This window comes from Solea senegalensis, linkage group LG16, assembly GCF_019176455.1.
Source record: "Solea senegalensis isolate Sse05_10M linkage group LG16, IFAPA_SoseM_1, whole genome shotgun sequence".
NCBI classification, from domain to species: domain Eukaryota; kingdom Metazoa; phylum Chordata; class Actinopteri; order Pleuronectiformes; family Soleidae; genus Solea; species Solea senegalensis.
The window spans coordinates 19670048-19694395 of NC_058036.1; the positions used below are offsets into that span (position 1 = coordinate 19670048).

Here is a 24348-nt window from a genome sequence, read left to right on the forward strand (position 1 = left end):
CCAGTGTTTCATCCACAGCCTGGCCCTCCTCTCCCAGTGATCCGCAGGCCTGGATGCTGCCAGTGTCCACTGTGCTGCTGAGTGTCTGTTACTCCAGCCATCTGCCGTTCCTTTTAGCTGCTGCAACTCGAGATGCCTCAGAAAGGGGAAAAAAAAAAAAAAATGGCAAGAAATAAAAGGGTAGGAAAGAAAATAGGCAACCAGATGCTATCTCGACAAAGCACAAAAGTTGTTTAAACTCCAGGCATGGGCCAGAGAGAGGGTGGGGAGGGGGTACACTGAGAGAGAGTTGTGGCTCGGGGCCATTCACAGTATGTAATTGTCCTCGCCGTGTGCCCACCTCGCTGCACATTGAGTTTTGACATCAAATATGATGGTAATGATCACAACATAGATTATCTCAAGGCACCTTGATATCATAGTAACGCAGAAACCTTACAGTATTAGAGAGACAGAGAAGAGAAAATCCAACAGTTCACACAGAGGAGAGAAATCATGGATGTGTTGGACCATGTTTGACAGTGGGAAGCCTCTCCACGTACACACGAGCACAATGTGTCATTGTACTTTCATTCAGAGTGTCGTGCCGTCACACCGTGAATATTTATCCTCGACAAAAGGCTTACCTATACTTTTCTATGTCACCGCACTGAGGACGACGGCTTTGTGACGAGCATGTGAAACAGGCATGTGATTCCTGTGACATTTCATCGGCTTTCGGTCCCGACTCTTAACAGAACGACCTCCGCTCCTAACCCTTGTTTGTTTGTTTGTTTTTGTTACAGTTTGCATTGTTGAATTTTTGAATGTTGGTGAAAATCCTGTGAACTGGATAATCTTGGTTTTCGGGGGGAGCAGGCACATGCATGACGACGCATGCTGGGATGTACGACAATCATGCCAAAGACCAATGAACTCCCCCTCATGTCAAATCTGCTCTGTCTCTCTTCAAAGTGTTGTTTTGTTTGTTCCTGTGCACAAACTCTCCCTGCGTCTCTCTCCCAGGCTCCTTCACCGGCAGCACGAGCACCGAATCCAGCGCTCAGACGGGCGCCGCGGACTCCGCCGTCGCGGACCAGGTCTCTCCCACGATGCCCCGCGCCACAAAGAACCGAGTGTCCGGGAAACTGCGCCGATCGGCGAGCGCTATAAGCAAATCTTCCAACTGAGCTCTTTCAGCACCTGCAAGTCCTCAAGTGCAGCCTTTAATGTAATGTTTCTCAACCTCACACACTCAGCCACGACTGCAAGAGGTGTTTTTTTTCCTTTGTTTTATTTTGTGTCATATAAACCTACAACTGGAGCATATTGCAATTTTTTTTTTTATTTGATAGATTTCATTGATACATTTCCATTTGTTGTAACTGTTTAACATGGATGCACACGAGACTAAGCTATTTGTGTTCATCCTGGTGGTTTTCAGTGCGAGGATTGGCAACATAGGAAGACTTGACTTCACTGAGGACACTTAATGCAACATGTGGCAAAAACAAATGTCCCTTTTTTTATTTTCTCATTTTCTAGCGCAGCCTTGTAAGGGAATGGCAGAAGTGCGTAACCTTGGCTCCGTATCTCGTCGATCTCGACACTTAAAGCACTGAAAGACACTGTTGTAAGCGACACCGTGCTAAACCTGCACAAGACATTGTTATCCTTTTCTAAACGTGTCGGCCTTTTGACCCGTTTGTGCACCTGCCACAACCTTTTCCGTGTCTAAGATTCCTCTTCACTCGGTGAATGGGGTTATTTTTGGATGTTTTTTTCCCTGCCCTGGTTGCACCGGTCTGTGGAGCAGGAGGAAGAACTGCTGCACATGTTTCATGGACATTGTTTTGAACTCTCTGTGGACATTTGGTGATGTCTTTCTATCTTAAGCTGGATTTCAATTTGTTTTGGGTTTTTTCTTTTTTTTTTATCGCTCTTATTTTCCTTTTTAAATGAATTCCGATGGATTGCGTCATGATTTGATTTATGCAGCTCCAGTGGAATGAGAAAAGACTGCGTTTGTAATTGTTTTCTGATGTTGTTAACATAGGCCCATGTCCGGTAATTGAATAAGTTCCTCCTGTCTCTTTCCTCTGCGATTAGTCTCTCTGTGTCCTACGAGGCCGAGACGTTGACATTCCAATGTTCCCAAACAACATTTTTTGCACTCACAGTCATTGATTAAGTGGAATGTTCTTTGCGTTGCTTTAAATCTTATTTGCCGATGTATCTTTCTTCGATGTATATAGTGAGGACTACTTATTTTGTGTGGTTTTAATGTAGTCATGTGCTGTTTCAGAGGGAAAAATACCACCAGAGCCTCAGGTGAATCTTAACTCCATGCACTGTGTGCGTGTCTTTTTTCTTTCTGAGGGAGCTTCTCTTCTCGCAGTGCCTGTGTATTCTCCAGTCCTGTCCTGTCCTGTCCTGTCCTACACCTCCTCATACTCCCAATAATCACATTTTGCCGTCTCCTCTTCGTCATGCGAGACAAAACCATGGCCGCCCGGCATCACATCTCCTCATTAACCGTCTAAAACAAACCGTTTCCCTCCCCTGTGGCTCTAACGGTCAATTCCTTGTGCTTCCCACAACAACAACATATACAACAGATGGACGTGGAGTCGTGGGCTTCCCTTTTTTTTTTTAGTCTATGCGATCCTCTGTCTTCATCCATGAATGGAATCGAGTGGCACCAACCCCTCCCTTTTCCCATGATCCTCTCCCTACGACTTGGTCCACAGGGGAGGGGGTGGCTGGGTTTAGGTGGCATGCCAGAGCTGAACTATAACAGCACTCCTAGCAACCACCAGGCAAAGCTCTCTCACTCCTCCAACCAGCCCTGCTTGTGTTGTCATAGCAGCCAGGTGTTCCACACACACACACACACACTCACGCCCTCTGAGGGCTCCACCCAAGCTGCAACACTATCCCCATCTGTTGCACGACTATGCCTTACTTTCCCCTTGCTCACCTGTCCTCCTCCTCCTCCTCCGCCGCCCCCTCCCCCCCTCACATCATGCCTCCCTTTGTTTGTTTAATTCCCTGAGCAGAAAACAGGGAATTCAAACAGCAGGAGTGTGGACGTGGTGAGAGAGTTCCTCGATGTCCTTTTGTTCTTTTCTCTCTTTTTTTGTCCCCCGGTGAAGAATGTATAGATGTATAAGCCTGGGGGGTCTCGTCATTGCCACTTGAAGGAACCATCCAGGATGCTGATTTAAAGATTTGTAGATTATAGATTATAGATTATGTCTATGTGTGGCAGAGAGGGTCTGTGTCCCTCTCTTGGTGCCGTAGTCACTGGAAATGTTAGTGTGGACCAAGATTAAGGATCGTGTGTCTCATATAATACATGAAGAAGATGAGCTAGTGTTAGTCCTAGTATGTCGTCTGTCCCTCTCGCTCTCTCTATTCCTGTTTTTAGAAATCCTTGTACAGTGTGTCAAATTTGAGGACTCCGTTGTGTGTCCTCCCGGGTTTAAAGATGATAATAATAATAATGCTTGTAATATAATCTTTGTATAAGAGAAAGAGAGGGGAGGGGGAAAAAAATCTTGAAGATTTCATCATCACTTGTCAACATATCAAACTGTTTTTAACGACCGAACTCCTGCTATCTTTATTAGAAATGTGAAAATTGAAACATTTCATTAAATCAAATTTGATCTGATCTTCTGTTGCTGCTGTTTTCTCCGTTCATTTCCGGCTCAATTCAAATAATATACTTTATTCTCCCCCAAGTTGTCAGTTAAACAAACATACTGGTGCGTTTTCACGGTTTAGAACAGTGCTTGAATTTTAGATTTGAGTGCTTGAAATAGTGGTGAAGAAAAGAAATTGCTAATTATTTTAATTGGCTAATTGGCCCGTTCAGTGGGAGAAGCCTCGACTTCACTTGCACGTGTTATTGTGACAATTGTAAAAACATGATGTTGGTCTTTTCTAGCACAATACCATCTCTTTTCTTATGATAAATATTCAAATTAAGCATGCATGTCTTCATATTCATTTACCACAGCTGCAAAAAAGCACAAAAATAGACCTTGAGGGTGCTTGAAAAGTGCTTGAATTTGACCTTGGCAAAGGTGTATGACCCCTTGAAACAAAGGCTGCATAAGCAACCCATTATAACGTTGTTAATATTACACAAGGGTGAGGTTTAGGTACAGCTGAGCTGGCGTCACAAAAACATGACAGCAGTTCACATCAGCTTCTTGTGTAAGGTGGGATTTTGTGGATGGGCTTAATGTGTGTGTGTGTGAGTGCTGACATGATAGCGCTGTTACCGTGGGCTTTCTGACCCTGGCCTGGCCGCGCTAGCAACAGCAGCAGCAGGGGTAACCTGACCCGCGTCCCATCTGTCTCCCCTGCTGCTCAGCTCAGGGCTTAGTGGAGAAGCAGCATAATGGAAGCTCACCGGGAGGTGCAGGTGCAACGGTCGCTGCACCTACGGGTGCTCGGCCTCGCCTGGGTCACAGAAAGACACAAGGAAAAGCACTTGAGTGTAATTTGAAGAAGCTAAAACTGTGTGTGAGAGAGAGTGTGAGAAAGGAGCTCTAATGTCGCCTCATCTTCATCTGTGAGCCACCAACTGTGAGACAGTTTACAGAGGAACATGCAGGGGCGGACTGCCCTGCTTATTACTCCCACATTGTATTATTCCATGTGTCACACTGATGCCGTAGTGCATTTTCACTCTCCAATTATTTTTTTATTTTTTTAAGGCAGCAAGTGAGCCGGGGATTAAAGCTGTAGTGTGTAACTTTATTCAAAAACAGGAACAAACGTCTGTTTACGTTCAAACCGCTGTCAAATACATCTGTGAGCTCCACATGACTCTTCTTTGTCTTTCTCTGCATAGCAGTGTTTTTCCACCTCGTGTTGCCGAGTGACGCGTCTACGCTGCACACAGGAAGTGATTTGTTTACATCGAGACGAGTGCGGCGCTAGTAAAGCAGCCGCAAACAGGCCGGAATATGTGAGCGGACATGCAGGTGAAGCACCGGCGACAAGTTTGAGAAACTTCTCCAAAGAACAGCTCGTCGGAAAAGAAACTGTTTTCAAATGATTCAGATGTTCATTTCTCCTCATGAATATCAACAAAAGCAGCTTTGAAGTCACGGTAAAGGTGACGTGTATATATATATACTGTATATATACTGTATATATGTTTTTTTTTTTACTTATTGGACTCAGTTTTTCAGGGCTGTCAAATATATGGCCTGCGGGCCAGAACTGTCCTCGTAAAAGTTGTGTAAATGGTAAATTTAGGTATAATATTGTTGAAATTGCACTTGTTTTTCTCAAGAAATAAATGATATGTAACTTCATTAAATGTTAAGCAAAAGGAAAAATGTGGAGTTCTTGTTGTTTACATGTTATTATTATGCTATTATTTTTTCTAGTCCGGGCCACTTGTGGTCAAATTGTGCCGTATGTGGCCCCTCAACTGTAATGAGTCTTACGGCCCTGCGCTGCATGCACACAGTTAGAAGTTAACTGCTCAGTTACTAAAATTAACCTCATGCTTTGCAGGTTGTGGGATCAGATATGAAGCCAAACAGGGCCCCGATGTCTCCTAAATCAACAGGAACTCTGACGAAAATGGAGCTGCACGGACTCTCCCATGCAGATGTTTTACTGCTGCAGAGGTGAGCGCTCGTCCACCACCTCCTTGTCCTCCTGTCACACACTGACGTGGCATTAAGGGAGGAATTTATGATTAGGCCTTCTTAAGTGCTTCTGGGTGGCAGGGGCAGCAGCGTCTGTGGAGCCACAGCAGCGATGATTTACTCCAGAATAAGTCTGATAAAGGGGTTTGTCTGAGGCCGGGGGGGGAGGGGGGGGTTCTCTGCCCTGTTAGAGACGACTTCATAGGTGTGGCAGTGGAGAAGTGACTTACAGAGGAATTATGTTAAGTGAAATTAAACAGTTTGTTCACTGCAAGTGTTGTTGCAGTGCAGACAAATTAGTTTTTTAACATTCTGTAAATATTGTGTTTATACATGTGTGGATTATTTATTTTATTAATGCATAGTGTGTATGAGTGCATATGTGTGTATGATTCATGATGTATGAATAATTGAGGGTCATCTTTAGTATTAATATGTTATGATGCTGTTTTTTAGCTGAACAAAATTCAAGGAAAAAGGTGAATTTTTGTGAAATAAGTGTCACTTTTTAAACAAATTAAAAACTTACATATGTAACCAAAAAGACACCTTGACACCACATGTCCTTTTGAAAATATTTTTTTTTATTATTATTATTGTTTGGATAGACAACAACGATATACACATACAATCAAAGCGCTATAAAAGCCAACATTTAGGAAAAATAACTTGTCCTTAAAAAAGATTGCATCTAAGGTAAGAGCTTTATGTTTTTTTTTTCTTCTTTTTTTTTTTTTTTTTACAAGAGCTGTGGAGACTGAAGATTAAAACCCGACCCACGACAAATAACACAACTCATAAACCTGACCAAAAAAAAAAAAAAAAATTTAAAAAAGAAAACAAAAATAATAATAATTAAATTCAATTAAAACATTTTGGCTATACGACATGTAAACTGCCAGAACGATTCACATAAGATAATCACAACAAACACAACAATAAGTTACATAAAATAAATTCCAATAAATAAATAAATAAACATATGATGAAAAATATTGCAACCATCTTCAATAATAATTATTATTATAAAATATGTGCCGGCATTCAAAATTAAAACAATCTATATGTTGACTTCTTTTTTCTTTTTCTTTTTTTAAGGCAGTTTTACAGCGGGATTTGGATGTGTGTGTATTTATGTTTGTGGACTATTTCACACTATTTGTGTTTTTTTTTTTCACTAAAGGCATTTGTGGTTCTACTAAACAGGGAATGTTTCAGTCACACTTTTCTTTTTCACCCCCCATCAAGACAAAGTTCTGTGGTCCACGAGCACGCGCGTAAAGCTACAGCAAGTCACGGTCCGCGGATCCAACATCCAAGGCTCTGATGGAGACGAGGGAAAAGGAGGTTTCTGAGACTTTTAAGACGTTTTCTTTTTCTCTTAGGTCTAGAAGCTATCATTGAACACAGGTGCTGTCCTAGAAAAATACCCTTTAACAGTCAAACTAACGCTTTGTATGCTTTGCTTTTCTTTTCAACTTGATAAACTAATTTGAGAAAAGGAACAAAAATCTCAAAATATTCAAATATATAGAGAGAGAGAAGCGTTCAACAATCACTGATTGGCATGAAGAAGAATAATAAGACACCACTTAAACATCAAACCGCGTCAAACTGCCTTTCATTGGCCCTTAAGTTGTGGCAGTGAGCGTCACTCTTTTTTCCTCCTCAGAGCCACTTCTTTTTTGTTTTCTTCCTCCTTTCATTTATTTTATTTTTATTTTGAATCCCCCCCTCCCTCCATCATCCTCCTCATCCTCCACTCTCTTCTTTAAAGGCACGAGTTGAGCGCTGTCTTCAGCAGGCGGGGCGCACCGGCATTTGGAGCAGGATCACCTGCCTGTTCTCCGAGGGGTGGCACTTGTTTATGTGCCTGGTGAGTCCCGGCGAGCTGTACAGAGTGGCGGGGCAGTACTTGCACGGGTAAATCTGGGAGGAGTGCATGAGGCGCAGGTGTCGCTCCTGAGCGGCCCTGCTGGTGAAACTCTCCCCGCACACCGGGCACAGCAGGCAGTCCACGGGGCTCAGGTTGAGGGGGCTTTGGTTTGAGGCTTCCTCTGAGGAGGAGGAGGAGGATGGGGGTGCAGTGGAGGATGATGAAGAGGAGGAGGAGGAGGAAGAAGAGGAGGAGGAGGAGGATGGCGGCACAGGTGCCTGCTCCACAGCGCGGGGGTCGCTGGTTTGAAACCCGTGCTCCTCCAGCACTTTCTTCTGCAGGGCTTGGTGTCCCATGATGTGTTTTCTTAGGTATGCCTGACGCTTGAACCTCTTCCCGCAGAACTGGCAGTCATAGGCGCCGTCTTCAGAGCCGGACTCGGACAGACCTGGACTCGGGGTGTCCCTGTCACTCATGTCTTTGGCTTCGTCGATCACTGACTTGACACCCAGTGGGGGGATTTTGGCCATTTCAGCTTTGATGTGCTGCTGCTGCTGCTGCTGCGCACCGGTGGTGCGTGGTTTGTGCCAGCGGCGGTGAGAGGCGAGGTTCGCCGGGCAGCTGAACATCTTATCGCACTCTGGACACCGGTACTCGACCCTGACGATGCGCGAGCACTTGTGCTGCGCCAGAGAGAATGGATCCGCGTACGCTTCTTTGCACAGCTGACACACGAACTCCCCCAGAGGCTTGTTCCCCGCGGAGGACGGCGCCCTCGGCTTCATCTCCACCGGCCCCTCTTTGATTTTGAGACCGAGCACGGGAGAAGTCGTCATCTCGTCTTCAAAGTTGAGTTTTCTGATGGCTTTGGGTTTCTTGGCGGCGGGTTTAGGTTTGCGCTCTGCGCCGTCAACTGCGGGTCTTTTAGTGCCGAACCGGTTGCTCGGTGCCGGGAGGCTGCTGCTGCTGCTGGAGCTGCTGCTGCTGGTGGTGGTGGTGCCGCTGCGGCTGCTGTTGCTGGTACCGATTTTCAGGTCGACTGGGGCGTAGAGGAGATGGTCCAGGCCGGAGAGGGAGGCAGGTGTCGGGAATGACTCGGCAGAAATAGGCGAGCCCAGATTGAAACTTCGCTCAAAATATCCTCTGTCGTGCTCCTTGCTGATGGGCCGGGTGGGGCTGTACAGGGCTTGGCACACCGCCTCCGGGTTGCCGAACTGCGCCGGCTTCTCCAGTCTTGGCACCGGAACGTCAGCTGCTCTGAAATCTGGCGATGCTGCGGCGCGCTCCGGACTGGACGCGACGGACATGGGCGGGGAGGGGTCCGCATGACTCGGTAAGGCAGCTGGGGTGGGTGGCTCCTGGAGGTCATCTTCCTCTGACCGAGTCCTGTAGGAAACATGTGCAGATTTCTTGTTTCTTTTTACCAGGAATCCTTTGGGCATGTTGGCAAGTGGCGGCTGAAAGGCACTTCGGGGAGGAGGGCGAAGTCTCGAGTATCCAGGTTGGTTAAAAATATGGCAAACACTAGAAGCTTGTGGGACTTTATCTCCCCAGTATATTGATCCTTCTGTTGCTGAAATGTTTTCGTCTCCAAGGCATAGCTCCACTCTTTTTATGCCGGAATGATGCTATTGTTCTCGCCCCCCCTGTCGCTGCATCCCTGACCAATCGGATGAAACCAAGACCCCAGTGGATTTGATTGTGGGAGGGCTCAGAGTCTGGCTTTGGTGGATTTCGTTGGAGGATGTGCAGATAGCTTAGCAGATGTACCGGCGGTTTATTACATTAATGTGTGCGCTCGGCCCCTCCCCTGCTCAGGCACACGCCGGGACCCTCCTCCTTTTACGGTCTGATGGGCCCTTATACAAATGCACACGTGCCACGGCTTTGTGGCTCTCCTGTGGGGGGCCCCGCGCTGCCAAGAGGAAATGTCCGTCACCGCCACAATCATCACATCTTAGAATTAAGACGAGTTTGGTTCGAAATAAAAAAGTGAAACGCTGGTTTGAGTTGAAGCTGCTGTTGAGTGTGTGTGCAGCTTCTCCTCAGACTCACTCACACACCAACAGCTGCTTATTTATTTCCACTTTAATAACGCACGGTCCTTTTTACGCACAAAGTTTATACCTCACCTTTTTTTATAGACCTTTGGTTTATTATGCTTTAAATAAACACCAATAGAGGGAGCGCGTCTTTATTTTAGGGCACGTGTCTGTCTCGGTACTTTAACGCGACATATAAATCAGACATCTCGCTGCATACATAAGTAATAAGAAAGACCCTCTGCTCTTTGTGCACAATGGCCACGTCTGCCCGTGCTTGGATATGCCTGTCTTTTCTTCTTTTTTCTCTTTTTTTTTCTGTTTGAAAGGCAAATTGACCTCTTAACTGTGAAACGGGACTCGGGGCCAATCTGGCCCACAGCTCGGCGCGTGCTGAGCGGAATCAGTGCTGCACACAAAGAAGGAAGAAGGCCGCAGAGAAACTGCACACATCAACAAAAGTAAAAACATTTAACCGGTTATTTATTTATTTATTTATTTTTACTATATATATTTTTTTTAGTTCTGAGATTTAAAGATGTCTAAAAAAAACAAACTCCAACAACAAAGAACTTTTTTAGTCTTTTGTGTCTTTTCTTCTTCACCAGCTTCCCTACAGTTTCTATACATACTTCACAGGTTGTTTTTTTTTGTTGTAAAGATTATAGATGTAGGCTGCAGTGCTCCACTTGGCAGAGAGAGCATTCTTTCTCTTTTCAGTCCGCAGACCAGGGAGGAATTAATCTCCATCGTCGTACATTGTTCCCCTCATTTGCATAAAGCTGCAGTATGACCAAGTCAAATAATTACACAATCGGGGGAGCTGAGCCGCAGGCCTGTGCCTTCCTTTCATAACAGGCCTCAGTGTCCCGGTGTCTTCTCACCTGCCTGACAACACACACACACACACACACACACACACACAGGTATTTTTGGTTGGTGGAGTTTAAATGTCACGCTTAATTTAAAGTTTGTAAGGTGGCTAAACTAAACAGAAAAGTGCTTCATGTTTTAATTCTAACCAAAAACCAATTACTCTACAAACTTTATTCTACTAGAAGCACTACTCTGTGTGTGTGTGTCTGTGTGTGTGTGTGTGTGTGTTTTAAAACATAATAAATCACCAGATTGCTTGTGGTTTTTTTGCGTCACGTCGCCACACTTTGCGCTTCCACGCCGCGCGCGTCTTTTAGTCGTGGTTAGTTGGGAGAACGAGCTTTGATGGCATTTTAACGAGTTCCTCTTTGCCCCGCGTGATCGTGTCAGTGAGGCGCGTGGGCCGCAGTGTTGTGGTTGTGCTGTGTTGTGTGTCGGCCTTGGTCGCGCGCGCGGACGCATGCGCGTGTTTGCTCAGTGGCGTGTGTTGCACTGTGCGCACTGAGCACAGGCGCCTCATTAGCATACAGCTGCAGCTGCAGCCTAATGCACATCCTCCAAAAACCACCTTATCACAAGCTGTGGCTCTTTAAATCTGTTGTGCTGCTGCCTTCAGGCTCCACGCTGTCAATGTTCTCGTTTAGATTAAGGAACATATTTGAATATGTGTTGTTTTTAGAGGTCTTTCTTTACAGTACTTCTTTATTTGTCTAGGAATGGTGTCCAGACTGGTGTATAAGAATTGTTTTATTTTAACTTGTGGCTCCTGAGCGTTTGGTGGATCCATTTCCACAGCAGCAGGTCACAGTAGAAAAGTCACAGGTGTTAATAATGAAATAAAGAACAGCTCTTTCTTCTGCATGGAGTGAACAGAGGAGCTACAGGGCGCTGAAACGCCGCATCTCCACACTGAACAACACTTTTTTACCCCGCAGCCATACATGAACTGACCTCTTGACCTCCTCACCCCACCACACTCCACACCCTCCCCCACCACCACAATAAAGGATGTTTTCATTCATACACATATTATGCTCAGATATGATTTTAAACAACATTTTCAGTGTTTTTCCTGCTGAAATGTGTCAAAATAGCCATTTAAACCTTTATATCAGTGGAAAGTCTGACTTTAAAATCTCTTTTATAAGTGATACTGAGCTCAGAGGGCCAGAGAGCAGCAGCAGCAGCAGTCGTCCCATTTCATCACAATGGGACAAGCACTTACCAGGTACCATGCAGCTGTCACTGGTGGCAACTAATTCCTTGTTTTTAAATTCATTTAAAGAGACATGATTTTAAGTTTGTGTTTAGACTGAGGATCAAGGTTTGATTTACCTGAGAGAGACGACGGTGCCTCACAAGAATACAGCCTGATTCAAGTGGGAAACTTTCCTCAGATGACTTTGAATAATTGAAACGTCGTAGTGTTGTAGTCGTCCCCGAGCTGTGTAAACTATTGTAAATGGGTCCTGATTTACCTCAGAGCTGAGTGATATTGAGGCAAACCTGTAAATAATTTAGTCAAACTCAACCTTAGAGCAGATGCCACAGACCAGAGCGTCCAAATTTCAGTGATTCATAGATTTTGAAGATTAGCAAGAACATAGCACAAGTAATCACATGGCACTGAAAAATAAATTAAACTTTTTCCCTGTTATTATCATCAGAAATGAACAATTATCTCATTTCTATTCCAATTTAATTAGGTTTATTTTAATATCTATTGGTTATTTAACATCAAAACACATTCATCTGGTAAATGGGAGAATTTGTAAAGCTCTGTCTGAGGCCCAGCTGCAGTACCCCCACAGCCCACCAGTGGGCCGTGGCCCACACTTTGGGAACCGCTGCCATAGAAACAGGACCTGAGCCTGTGCAGACAAACCCACTGTGCATTTCAAATCATTTCACTGCTCGATGACTGATGTTACATCTAAGACGTTTGTTTCCATCCAAGCAGATATTTTGGCATTTATTATTTCTTCACATCAGACGCAGAGAAAGTCACTCACATCTAAATATTAACCATGGTTACCATGGGAGCTGTGGGACACACACACATATATATATATATATATATATATATATATATATATATATATATATAGATATATATATAGATATATATATCTATATATATATATATATAAATACACATGTAAACGTCTGAGATGATTGATTGGCTCTGTGTGCTGTGCCAAACCCGAGCCAATTTGAAAGTGCAGTAGGACACGACTGTAATTGGTGCTCACTACATGGCCACCTCCAATGCATTGTCAATCAGTTAATGCAATTGATTAGCCCAGGTCCTATTCTGGATGAGTGTAATCTGATAGAGGGCTCTTTCAGCACCATGGAGAGAGCCAGCGAGGGACCCAGATTTAATCAGGCCGGCTGTGGACACAGCACAGCTTTGTCCCCGAAAACTGAGCGGCAGGCAGGCGACCGACAGGAGAACAATGACACGGGAGAACAAAAGTGCCAGAGTTTAATGAAGTGATTGGTTTCTAAATACAGTTCAGATGAAACACACGTAAACAGTTTCCACAGAGATATATAAAAAAAACAAACTCTGTTCCGTGACGGCGCTGGATTTACAATCTACCTGTTCATGTGCTTACATCTAAGTCAGAGGTTACATTAGAGTCTCTCGCGCTCTCTCTCTCATCCAGGGAGATTTCTAAGCCCTGTTACTACAGATTAAATGGATATTTATTGACCTATAGTTTAGTTTAGTTGTTTTTCAAATATGAGAAAAGCTTCACGGCATAAAAACGTTGTGTTTAATGTGTCCAAGTATCTGCAGTTCTCAGTTTTCCATGTATACAGAGAAAGATAATGGAAGAGAATAAAAAGCAGCACAATCTCTAAAAACATGAGGGTGAGTTTTCTCGTGATTTCAAAGCCGCAGGTGAACTTTCTTTCTTTCTTTCTTTCTTTCTTTCTTTCTTTCTTTTCAACTACCTGGGAAACTGTAGTGTAGACGTCCACGTGCGGCAGTGAAACAGGACTTGTAAGGAGCAACAGTAGTAAAGTGTTTAGCGGAACAGAAGTTAGACTGTAGTACTGTTTGGCCATGAGAGAATCAGAGGTCACTGTCTAGACTTTTAAAGTGTACTTTAGAAACGATGCCCAGGAGAGCAGGTTACTGTGAAACGCTGGGTAAAGTGGTGGTGGAGCTCTGAGCTTTAGACTAATGGACGTCAGTGTTGACGGGGGAATGTCCCTGATGTCGTGTGTACTTTTGACAATGATGCTGATGACTCAATGAAGACAAGGACGTATGCTTTTGTGCTTTTTTTTTTTTAAATGTTATTTTTGAAAATGTTCAGTGGAGGGAGTTGGACCGAGTAAATCGGTCTCTTGGCTGCATGTATGTACGTGTGGAACTGTGGTTGATTCTGCTGCTGCAAAAATAAGTATATATATCTATATATATATATATATATATATATAGATATATATATATGTATGTCTAAATTGGACACAAAACTACTTTAGCTGAACATTAGTAAAGGTTATTTTCTGATCACTGTACATAAGTTAGATCTACGTACCCTAATGCACAAATGTAAGGTTATTTTTATTATTTTATTTATTTTTTTCTATATTTTCAGTTAAAGTCATAGTATGTGTTTTCCACCACTAGGGGTCTCTCAATCTCTCAATCAAAACAATAACACAAGACCTAGGATTGATGACGTTGGGACACAGTGTTGCATCATGGGAACATGTTTTTCATGGTTGTCCTTTTGCACTTTACCTTATACTTGTTTAGTAAGGATCGTCGCCTTTTGATGACATCATCATCAAAGCAAACGTAGAAGCCCATTTAGCTTGAATGGAAATAAATCATTTGCATAGATTATAGATGTGAGTGCATTACATTACATTAACAAGATATTTGACATGTCTTTAATTATGGTACAGGTGTCCTTTTTCCCCTCTGTCCCCGCCCACATGTCTGCATATGAAACTGACAAAAAAAAAAAAATAAAAATAAATGCAAACGATAACGTGCGAGGGATTAAAATGGATTACGGCAGGTTTTGTTTTCCTGTAACGTGACTCTTATTAGAAGAGGTCTAATATCAGTCGCCGGAGTCTCAGGGGCCGCGTTTCGCTCTAATTTACTCATCAAAAGCATCCGAGTGTCTCTCAATAATCTTTGCAGTCCATCGGTTGTTTGGGGTGGAGTCCCCCCGTCAGGAGGCATGCCCTGGAATGTTAAACACTAATTCACCTCTGAGCTGCAGAGGTGGATAAAGTGATTGTTCTATCTGGGAGCTGATTAAAACGGGCTCTGGCCTGTAGTGCCCCCTCCCCCCTCTGCGTTCACCTCTGACGCGCAGCACATTCATTTCTGTATTCATGAGTGGATGAGAGCGCGCAGACAGAGCGGCTGCTGTATTACAGATAATAAGGCCAGCGGGCTCCACATTCGCTGCCACAGGTTTCCCCCTGCCCCGGCTCATTCAATTACTTCACAAGAGTTCTCCGAGGCACAGCTGCACTATGGGGGTGAAGGGGAGTAAATTGAGGTACATTCATGGAGACATGACACACACACACACTCCTCAGGATACAAAGAAGTGGAAGACACACACACACACACACGCGCTGCAGCATGAGCAGCCGGCCTAAAGGATCTCACTGACGGGGCATTTAGCTCAGTCGTCCGTACATTTCTCACAACAACAGAAAAACAAAAGAAAGCTCCGTCCTCGGCTCCTCCTGCAGATTGTAATGATACTGATAATGAGTCCGTGTAAGAAAAATGAAATCAGGGCCATTGCTCAAAGGCTCCATCTATGAGGTCACCATTATCTTGATGAAATTGCAGACAGCAGTTGTATCATTTAGGAGCATGAACGATGGACCGCACAGACCTAATGGGCCGTATCCTTCGTCGGCTTATCTCACTTATTCATACAAACACGTGTTAAATAGTGCGACTGTCTCGTGTTTCTTCTTCTTTTTTTCTTTTTCTTTTTTTAAAATAATTATCCACAGCGTTAGATTTCGTCTATAGATTTCGTCTCCCTCCTAACAACGCTGGTTGCTGTCCATGGTACTGAACGTCTGCCCTGCAGCTGCCTCAGAATGTGCAGAACACACAAATAAAAGTCAGCGAGAACCGAGAACCCTTTTTTTATCCTATCACAGAAGAAAAAGAATGTTTCTTAAAACATTTAAAGGTTCGTGAAGTGTGTGAAATACTGAATGTTTGACGTTGTGATGCACGTATGTGAATGAAATTGCACTGATTTTCCTCAGGGAATTTTAATCCGTTCATAATAGGTTTTATAAAAAAAGATACTGAAGTTTATATTCTGTTTATATTCAGTTGACAGTAATAAACTGTAGCTGCCAGTATTTGACTGTAATTTAACGGGGATGTCGATTAGCTCTGCTAAGAAAGACAGAAAGATGTCGTATGAAATGATTTTCATGAAACTCAGAGGACGGATGGAGTTTGTGGGATAAAGAGGAACCCATTCGACATTGCTAGTTAACTATAAGACTTGATAGAATATAAAGAGTTGTTTTGGGGCCTTGGTGGAGGTTTGCACTCTACTGAGTGAACGCCGTTGTCTTGTTAAATCCAGTCTGATCTCTCTACAGAGCTCCCCCTACAGTTTTGGAGTGCATATTTTGATGACATGACTACCAAACTACCGTTCTCGCCATACGAAGAATGCCGATGTTTACTCGTATGTTTACCTGTCGCCGTGTCAGGTTTTCTCTGCTCTGTTCTAATGAACATCTAAAAATAACGAAGTCGCTGACTTGAGCTTATAGTCAATACCTAGGCTGGCGTTTGTGATGTGTCCCAACATCGCAAGACCTCCTCATTCTGCGGACTTCAGGTCCTGATCTTGCAAGGCTGATTTTCTGCTAACAGACAGTAGGGGGAGTGGAGACAGAACCAAACCATCACAGTGAAACCTGCATAGTTCTGCTTTAAGAGCACATAATATTTTGCTATTACGTAAAAACAGATGAGCCAAAAAAACATTAAACTGTTTTAATACATGAGTATTTTGACAGCTAAATGGATTAATATCAATAGAGGTTCTGACCGTGAGCTAAACTAAACTGTACTTGCAGTCATGAGAAGCTTATATATCTGTGTTTGATTTGGGGGTCGGTTGTGGTAACTCGACGTGGTCTCCTCTCCACAGAGACGTACGAGAGTCTCAGAAATGTATAAAGCATTTGAGACATTTTGGGCTCAACTATGTGAGTGCATCATCATTAGCGCGTGTGCATTTAGAGAGGCGCCGTTTCTTGACCTTTGATTTTGGAATGTCACTTTTTCAAAACAGAGAATTCCCCAGAATTGGCGCCCTCTTCATTAGGTGCTGTAATTTGCATTCTCTTGTAATTGTGCTGCTTCCCTGATTATTAAATGATCACCCTAATTAGGGAGCATAATAGGGTTAATCAGACTCTGCTCATCACCCTTATTATTATTCCTGCAGAAAAGCAAGAAAAAGGATACAGTACTTGATTAATGATATCAGCCTTTTCATCAGCCGGGCCAGCGTCCCCCCCTCCAAAATTAATATCATGTTGTAAATGGAAGGAAGGAGCTGGCTGGACACAGACAGATGAAAGATTTCACTCAAATTAATTAAGCACTAATTATGCAGCAGGAGTTGGGAATAGTTTGCATAATGAGCTTTATCAAAAGAGATCAGTCACGGGGAAGAGCTGTAGAGTTTTCTATGCAGCCTTCAGATGACACACACACACACACACACACAAACCACGGCATGAAGAGGCCTCGCAGACGAGTGGCAAAAGGGTTAAAGCACTTTGAGGATGGAGTCGTGAGGCTGAGGAGTGTTTTGTTTGGGTTTTTGTCAACATGTTGACAAACTGGCAGCTGTGGATCCACCAACGTGGATAATTCCATTCTCACTTTAAAGATATTACATCTGTTCTAGAGCTCTGTGTGTGTGTGTGTGAGAGTCTCTTTCTTTTTTCCTGCAGCTTAAACATCAGATAATGAATTCCCTGCTCCAGCAAGAAAGAGGCAATAAGAACAGAATGTAGCTTTAAATTTGAGCTAATCACAAACAACCTGCAGCCACACTCCAGGGAGCTTTAAGACCCTAATCACCTCCCACTCCAATGCTTGTGGTGTTCAGTTATTGCTGATCAGGGAATATGCTGTGGCTATCTATTTAGACAATGGGAAAAGGGATTAAAAAGACAGAAACTCTCTATGTCTTAATCGCTTGTTTAATCACAGCCACTGTGTCGTGTATGGAGTTGAGTTACTTGAACTGATTTGCCGTCGCGGCAGCAATAGGCTAATCAGAGTGCACAGACCGCCATTGCCCTTCAAGGTCTCAGAGTGGAATTACAAAGACTGTGATTAGTTAATCAAATGAAGAACCCGATGTCCTTTCTTTATTTGTGTATACACCACATCTAAATGGAAATTGTATAGTCGAGGTACTTCCAGAAGGACACATCTACATGTGAATGATCCTCCTTGAGCCTTTGGCTTTGAATGCAGAATAAGATCTTTCACTCCCAATCATCATGTTATGGCACCGGGGAGACTTTTCCATATTTGAATGATATTTGTCGCCGGGGCTCATGTGAATGATGCAATCACTCAGTCTGTTGTGAAGTAAATCAGGAGGCACTAAACAGCGACTCTTGAAATACACATGATGACGCGTGGCAGAATGTCAACACTGGATTATTTGGAGTGGAGACAGAGGGGGAGGTGGGGAGACTGCGCCAGTGCAAGGCAGCTTTTATACATTTATATAATATTGTATATGAAAATAATAGTAGAGACGTTAGAGACACAACTACACTTGGATTAAAGGAACAACAATTCATGCACATCAAGTGGATTTTGTGGCAAATAAACTGTTTTAAATTTAGATTTGATGCTTTTTTGTGGCAAAAGTTTTTAATCAGCTGCGGCATCAAAACCAGTTGGTTTTCTGATTGTGGTGAATCTGTTATTTCTGATATACTCTAGATATTAAAGGTCTAGTGTGTCATTTTAAATCAGTGACACCGCTCAGTCGCCCCTTACTTTGTTTTTCTCTCTATTTCCTTCCACTTTAAAATGTGAAACGCTGGTTTGTCCATGCGGGAATCTGTAAAATAAAATGTCTTTAGTACATAAAAAGTAAAGGGGTTCTACACTTATGCAAACACGGTATACTCTGTTAAATGTCACACGCTGGACTTTTACGATGTAAAAAAGTAGCAGAACCTACAAAATAAGTTATTCACAGATATCCACTGATTATCTACAACATTAAAGACACTTCCTCATTTCCATGTGAGGCCTGATTGGTGTATTCCGTGCTCTTTGATGAGCCGACACATTGGTATTCCACCAGTTTAGCCTCGTCAGAATATTTCACCCACACCACTGATGCATTAATGTGTAGGGAATTACATTTAGATGCATTTATATTTCATTATAAAGTCTTTTTTCTTCTCCCGTCACACACACACACACACACACGCTTCTGTCAGACATTGTGACTGTTGTTCCTAAAGAGAAAGGAATTTCCCTCCGATGCTTTGTGACGACTTCCTACCAGGGGCAGCAGACTTGACCCGTTCAATCCCCCTAGAATCACTACTATTATTTGTCAGTGACAGCAGCTCTTTGGAGGGCGAGCGTCCCCCCCTCCCTCCCTGAAAGGTACAGGGTCGTGGACATTCCAATCCATCTCTGTCTGCCCAGCAATTGATTGTGATTTAGTGCACGGGGCAGGAGATGGTGGGGTTCCATTTTGATGAGCGATAGGTGGGAACCTTTTGACTCCCAGCACATGGCAAGCAGAGGCAGGGCTATGATGAGGGGTCAGAAGCAGCTGGTGGGGGTAACAGGGGTGGATTTGGGGGTGGGACGCAGGAGGGGGCTGTGTGGATCACAAGATAGAAGGTGTCAGAGATCCAGGACAAAGCCTCCCAAACCAAACCGCCTGAGTCTATCACTTAACCCATCCATCACCCGCTCAGCGGCGTAGGTAGCATAAAGGTTGCTAGCTAATCATTTCATCATCAGGGTAATAATGGAGTTGACAGTGACTGTAGCATCGCAGTCAGGACGCACCAGAGGCCCGCGAGGTCGGGTTTGAGCGGGAAGTGTTCAAGCAAAAGTCAAAGGGCCAGTGTGTGAGAATCAGTCCGATTTTACCCACAATTCACAGTTGTGGACGGTCGGCATGGCGAGCTGACACAGACATCTGTTAGTGTGTGTGATGATCAGGAACCTCTGGAGTCAGTGATGAGTTGAGGTGAAAGATTTCATTGAACACAGCTCATCATCAGTGTTTCTGAATTCAGCCACTTATGAGACTAACAGCTTTAGTTATGCTTGATAGATTGATCGAGTTGATGTCCCACTTCACCTTCAAAACATCGCACTGCCCCCAGACACATATTTAATGAGATAACTGAGTGGAAATCAGAGGGAAATACTGTAATCTTTAAATCTCAGCACTCCATACAAGCTGTCCTTGAAAGAACATTAAGCCCATCATGTGAGTGTTGATCCATGAATAACTAAAGGAGTTTACACTTGCCTTTCTTTAGAAATTCCACTTACATTTTTAGGACTCAGGTCATTGTTGTGAATTTTGATAACAATATTGCACTTATTTTCAATGAAAACCCATTTTTTTTCAACATGTTTTGACCCATAGCAGCTACTCTCCTTTAGTTTTTTTTTAACCTTGTTACTCAGTCATGAAATCAACCTTCGTATTTTAAAGGGCAGCAGAGAACAAAAGCTGCTGGATTGTCAATCGCAGAACTCAGTGCGGTCCAGGTGAATGTGTAGCCGGTAACCTGATCTGGTGTTTACAGAGCGGGGACAGGTGCTCCAGCCAAACTAATCCATACATGCACACTGGCACAGGTCATCCAGCACGGCAGATTGATTCAGAGCTTTAAAAGACTACTCATCAGTGATCCCAGGCCCGGCCTTATACCTTTTCTGTTGCCATGATACCAAATTGCAGTAATTCGAGAATGGCCTGCGTTGGAAATGGAAAGGAATGTTCTCTGTTTGCTCAGCTAATGCTGGAAACATTTTGTCACACACAAGGGATGAGAGAACATTTTGCGGGAAATGCTGTCCAGATTTTGTGGAAGGAACATGAAATGACTGAGTAATTTGTTTTCTCGAATTATTAGCTACACGAACAAACTCTCAGAGAGAGGCAAAGAGAGCACGGATGCTACTCTTTCATAACTGCCTCAGATAACAGTCATATTTAAATATCTGTTGTCAAGAATCTACTTTGATTCCTGATATAAAATAAAGGTTCACTGGCATCTGCGGCGCTCCGATTGGCCGACGAGCTTCACCTGTTATCCACATCCCACTGCATGGTAAACAGCCTGAGCCAGAGCGGCGTGGAAAAAGGGGCCCATCTGGTCAGCAGCATTAACAGCCGCCTCTTAAACAATAGCTTCCAGGAAAGGGAGAAGGGCACAACAGGCCATATCAGCCAATAAAAACAGGCTATGCATGACATTTAGCGCCTGATGTGGAGCTTAGTGCCGTACAGGTTACCTACTGTCACCACTGTAGCCTCTGGCAATAAAACAGGAGGCAATCTCAAAGAGTGGGGATGGATGCGGCGTGTAAAGCTGCCTGTTTCAGTTGTTGATCCCATAATACGCGTGAGTTAAGATGTGTTCATGGCATAAAGTAAAAAAAAAAAAAACACACGCAGGGACTTGTTTTCAGGCGGCCTTCGTACAAATAAACACCAAGACATTAGACGTAGGCTGCACCTTCAATTATCCAAACAATTTCATCTCCATTTACCACTGTGTGGAAATGTCGTTGCACTCTGGAGGATCGGATAATAACCGCACATTTTTTTTATTATTCTGTACACATAAAATAAATTCCTACTCAAGAGGAATGTGGAGAGAATAAAGACAGATCAATTAACAGATGAGAGGTGAGCGTAATCATCTCTTATCCTGTTTTTAAAAGAAAGACGGATATCCAGGTGGTAAATGTCATGTTTTGTTTGTGATCTGCTGAACTTGATTCTGATCCCTGCTCTGTGGCTCTTCCTGGAGTTTCTGTACAAGTGTTTTAGTGGTCAGCACGATGTGAGGGTCTAAGGACAGAGAGGGTGTCACTCGCTGTACGGCATTTAAAGCCCTTGGAGGCAAAGTGCTTTTTGGACTCACATTAGGTTCAGTAAGAGGTGCTCTTTGAATGGGAAACATGTCGAAACAAAGTCAAAGAAAAACTTCAAGGCACTCTCTCTGTTTTTGAAGCTGTTAAAAGGCCTGTAATGTGTAGTGTGGCATGGTCATGTGTAACCGTTTTAAACAGACACATGATGAGCCGCAAGCCTTCATCACAATCACAATCAGGTTTATTGCCAGGTAAAGTTGACTCTGGTCAGTCTCGCATGTAGTGAGCGACAGATAAATAAAATATAAGGGAAATAAAATAGGTTATTTACAACACAGGGAATATAATTTAAAACAAAAGTGAATATAATTTAAAACTGTCAGACAGGGAGTAGCAAATGTGAGAGCATGCAGCAGTTAATGGGGTCAGTGGTGATTTTGTGTCACGCCGTCAGAACCAAAACAGTTGGTACAAAGATGCTCAAAGTGTGGGTCGCGGCCCCCCAGTGGGTTGTGCTGCAGGTGGGCCGTGAAAGGTCGGGAAATGTAAATTACTAAATGTGTTTTAAATTGCTGTAAAATGTGTACAATATATTGTAGGAAATACTTCTAAAGAATAAAAGAAAAGCCATGGTATTTAAATTAAGTGTTGTTTTTTTGTCTTTTATCTGACCTTATCAGCAGCTTACATTTAAACGGGGACAGAGATCCTGAGAGGCTGCAGAGCACAAAGTGACCAAAGACGACGAAGCGATGGAAACTCACAACAGATTCTCCTCGTGTATCAATCACTTCATATCAAGTACTGAATCCAACACTTACTGACTTTAATATCTTGTTTTGCAAAAAGATTGCAAACTGCCAGTTTGTGTTGTATCCAAGTCTATATTTTTACTTCAGAGTACAATAAAGTCTCTATCGTCAAAGTATTCCAAAGGTTTTTTTTGTTTTTTTTTTTTAAATATACTGTCTGTGTGAAGTATGCAGCGGTTATTTGGCTAAACAGTGCCATCTTCTGTTCAACTCAGAGAAACTGGAAACGGCAAACAACCCATCCTGACAGGAGTGTGGTGTCTTATCCTAAAAGGTTGGAAACTATTTCTAAACATAACATACATCATGTTATGTACATGATGCACGGTCCTCAACAAGGTGCTGGTTGAGTTAGAGCAGCGCTGCTCATTATAGCACATCTAAAAATGACCAGATAAGAACAACAGCAGTCGCTCTGGCTTATTAGATATTTGATAGCGTCCGTCGCGTGCAAAGGACGGACAGAAAGTCTCTGAATGAGATCGAGAGGATACAAAATGGATGTGAGGAAGAAAGGGTTTAGGGTGGAGTTGGAACAGCAAGCAATGGGCTCTCTACAGCTGCTGGCACTAATGAGGATAATTACCCCAGTAATAACATTAGCCTATCTGAGGGAATGGAGGGGAAGGACAAGTGGTTGTGTTTGTGTGTGTGTGTGTGTGTGTGCGCACACATGTGGTTACTGTATGTATGTGTGCTCGCATGGCAGTGCGCGTGCCTTCCATTCTATCTCACTTGCAGCCTCTCCCTCATTCCCTGAATCTCAATATCTCTTTGTTAGCCCACAATAATTGTATTTGGGCCTCATATCCGCCATATCAGATTCAAGTTTGTACAAGGTAATTAGCAGAGGAAGGGAAGCCTCCACACCAGGAGGACAAATGCCCCCATGACATCATTCTGGCTCCACTCAGGAGGGAGCTCTACCCCCTCTGCTTCCTCTTATTCATCTCTCTTGTCAATTCAGCTGTCAAAAAGAGAGCTGAACAGGGGCAGGAGTGCAGTGGCAAGTGAAAGTTGAGTATGTGGAGAGTTGGGATTAGAAAAAAAAAGATAAAGAAATGAAGAGAAGAGAAGACCGTGAGAGAAAAGGCTGGAAATTGATTTGATGATGAGATGGAGAGCTGTGTTTTCACCACAGGCCTGTAATTTCCAATCAGCAGTGACTAACAGACAGCAGGGGAAAGTTCCTCCGCGTTAATGCAGCTTGCCATTCAGGAGGAGCCAGCGTATCCTGCTGGGACTCGGGGGATGAGGGGAGGATTAACTGGCACTCAGGTGGAGAGAGATGAAGAGATCCTGCGGATGGTCACACCTCCTCTCGCCTCATCCATCACTCTCTATTTTCCCTCTGTGGATGAATATGATTTACCGTGGATTTGATGGGAGGAGTGGACTTTATATGTCATATGATGTTATGATGAATCAACTGTCTACTTCGTTTTTGTACTTTTATGTTATGACAGCCACGGATTTAGAGATAGTGTTGTATATTGTAACATATTTGAATGGACAAAGTATTTTAGAATCAGTCATTGTAACGAAATGTATGAGTGCAGAGATTAAGTTCAGCTGTGAGGTTTTTCCCAAAGAATTGTGGGAGATGTATGATTAAAGCCCTGCATGGGGCCTCCTCAAGTGTGTGTGAGGAGTGCAGTGTAATACAGTGTACAAAAAAAGAGCTAGTGACCCCCTTGCTTTATTAATATATTTAACAAACTGTGAAAAAGATGATTTAATATTTCTGAGTCGTTACTAAATTACCCTCCTGACAATTTAGTCCCTTTAAATAAAAATGTCTGATAGACAAAAAGATCTTCTTGGACTAAAAACACCAAAAAGACTCAACAAGACGTGGTTTAGTCGAAGGATGGGTGCTTGAAATTTGAAAATTGTGATGCGTAGCTACTGAAGCTACTGTACTTTC

At 43.4% G+C, this 24348-nt stretch overlaps 2 protein-coding genes and 1 long non-coding RNA gene across 4 annotated transcripts in view; 2 read left to right on the forward strand and 1 right to left on the reverse strand.

Annotated features, from left to right (window-relative positions):
• The window catches only part of ralgapa2 (Ral GTPase activating protein catalytic subunit alpha 2), an 80796-nt gene extending 77141 nt beyond the window's left edge, over positions 1–3655 (forward strand). For both annotated transcript variants that reach the window (XM_044046982.1, XM_044046979.1), the window contains one exon: positions 1006–3655. Coding sequence is in view for 1 of the 2 variants with exons in the window: in XM_044046979.1 (XP_043902914.1) it covers positions 1006–1169 (164 nt within the window). In the remaining variant the exon portion in view is untranslated. The remainder of the gene's footprint in view (positions 1–1005) is intronic.
• Positions 3656–6777: 3122 nt separating this feature from the next.
• On the reverse strand, positions 6778–9552 carry insm1b (insulinoma-associated 1b). The gene has a single exon (XM_044048091.1). It carries the CDS (start codon positions 8973–8975, stop codon positions 7455–7457), a length of 1521 nt encoding a protein of 506 aa, XP_043904026.1. The 5' UTR covers positions 8976–9552; the 3' UTR covers positions 6778–7454.
• A 20-nt stretch (positions 9553–9572) lies between these two features.
• LOC122783347 lies at positions 9573–22538 on the forward strand. Its single transcript, XR_006362037.1, has 2 exons — positions 9573–10036; positions 22290–22538. It is a non-coding gene; the product is annotated as an uncharacterized LOC122783347 (long non-coding RNA).
• Positions 22539–24348: the final 1810 nt, after the last annotated feature.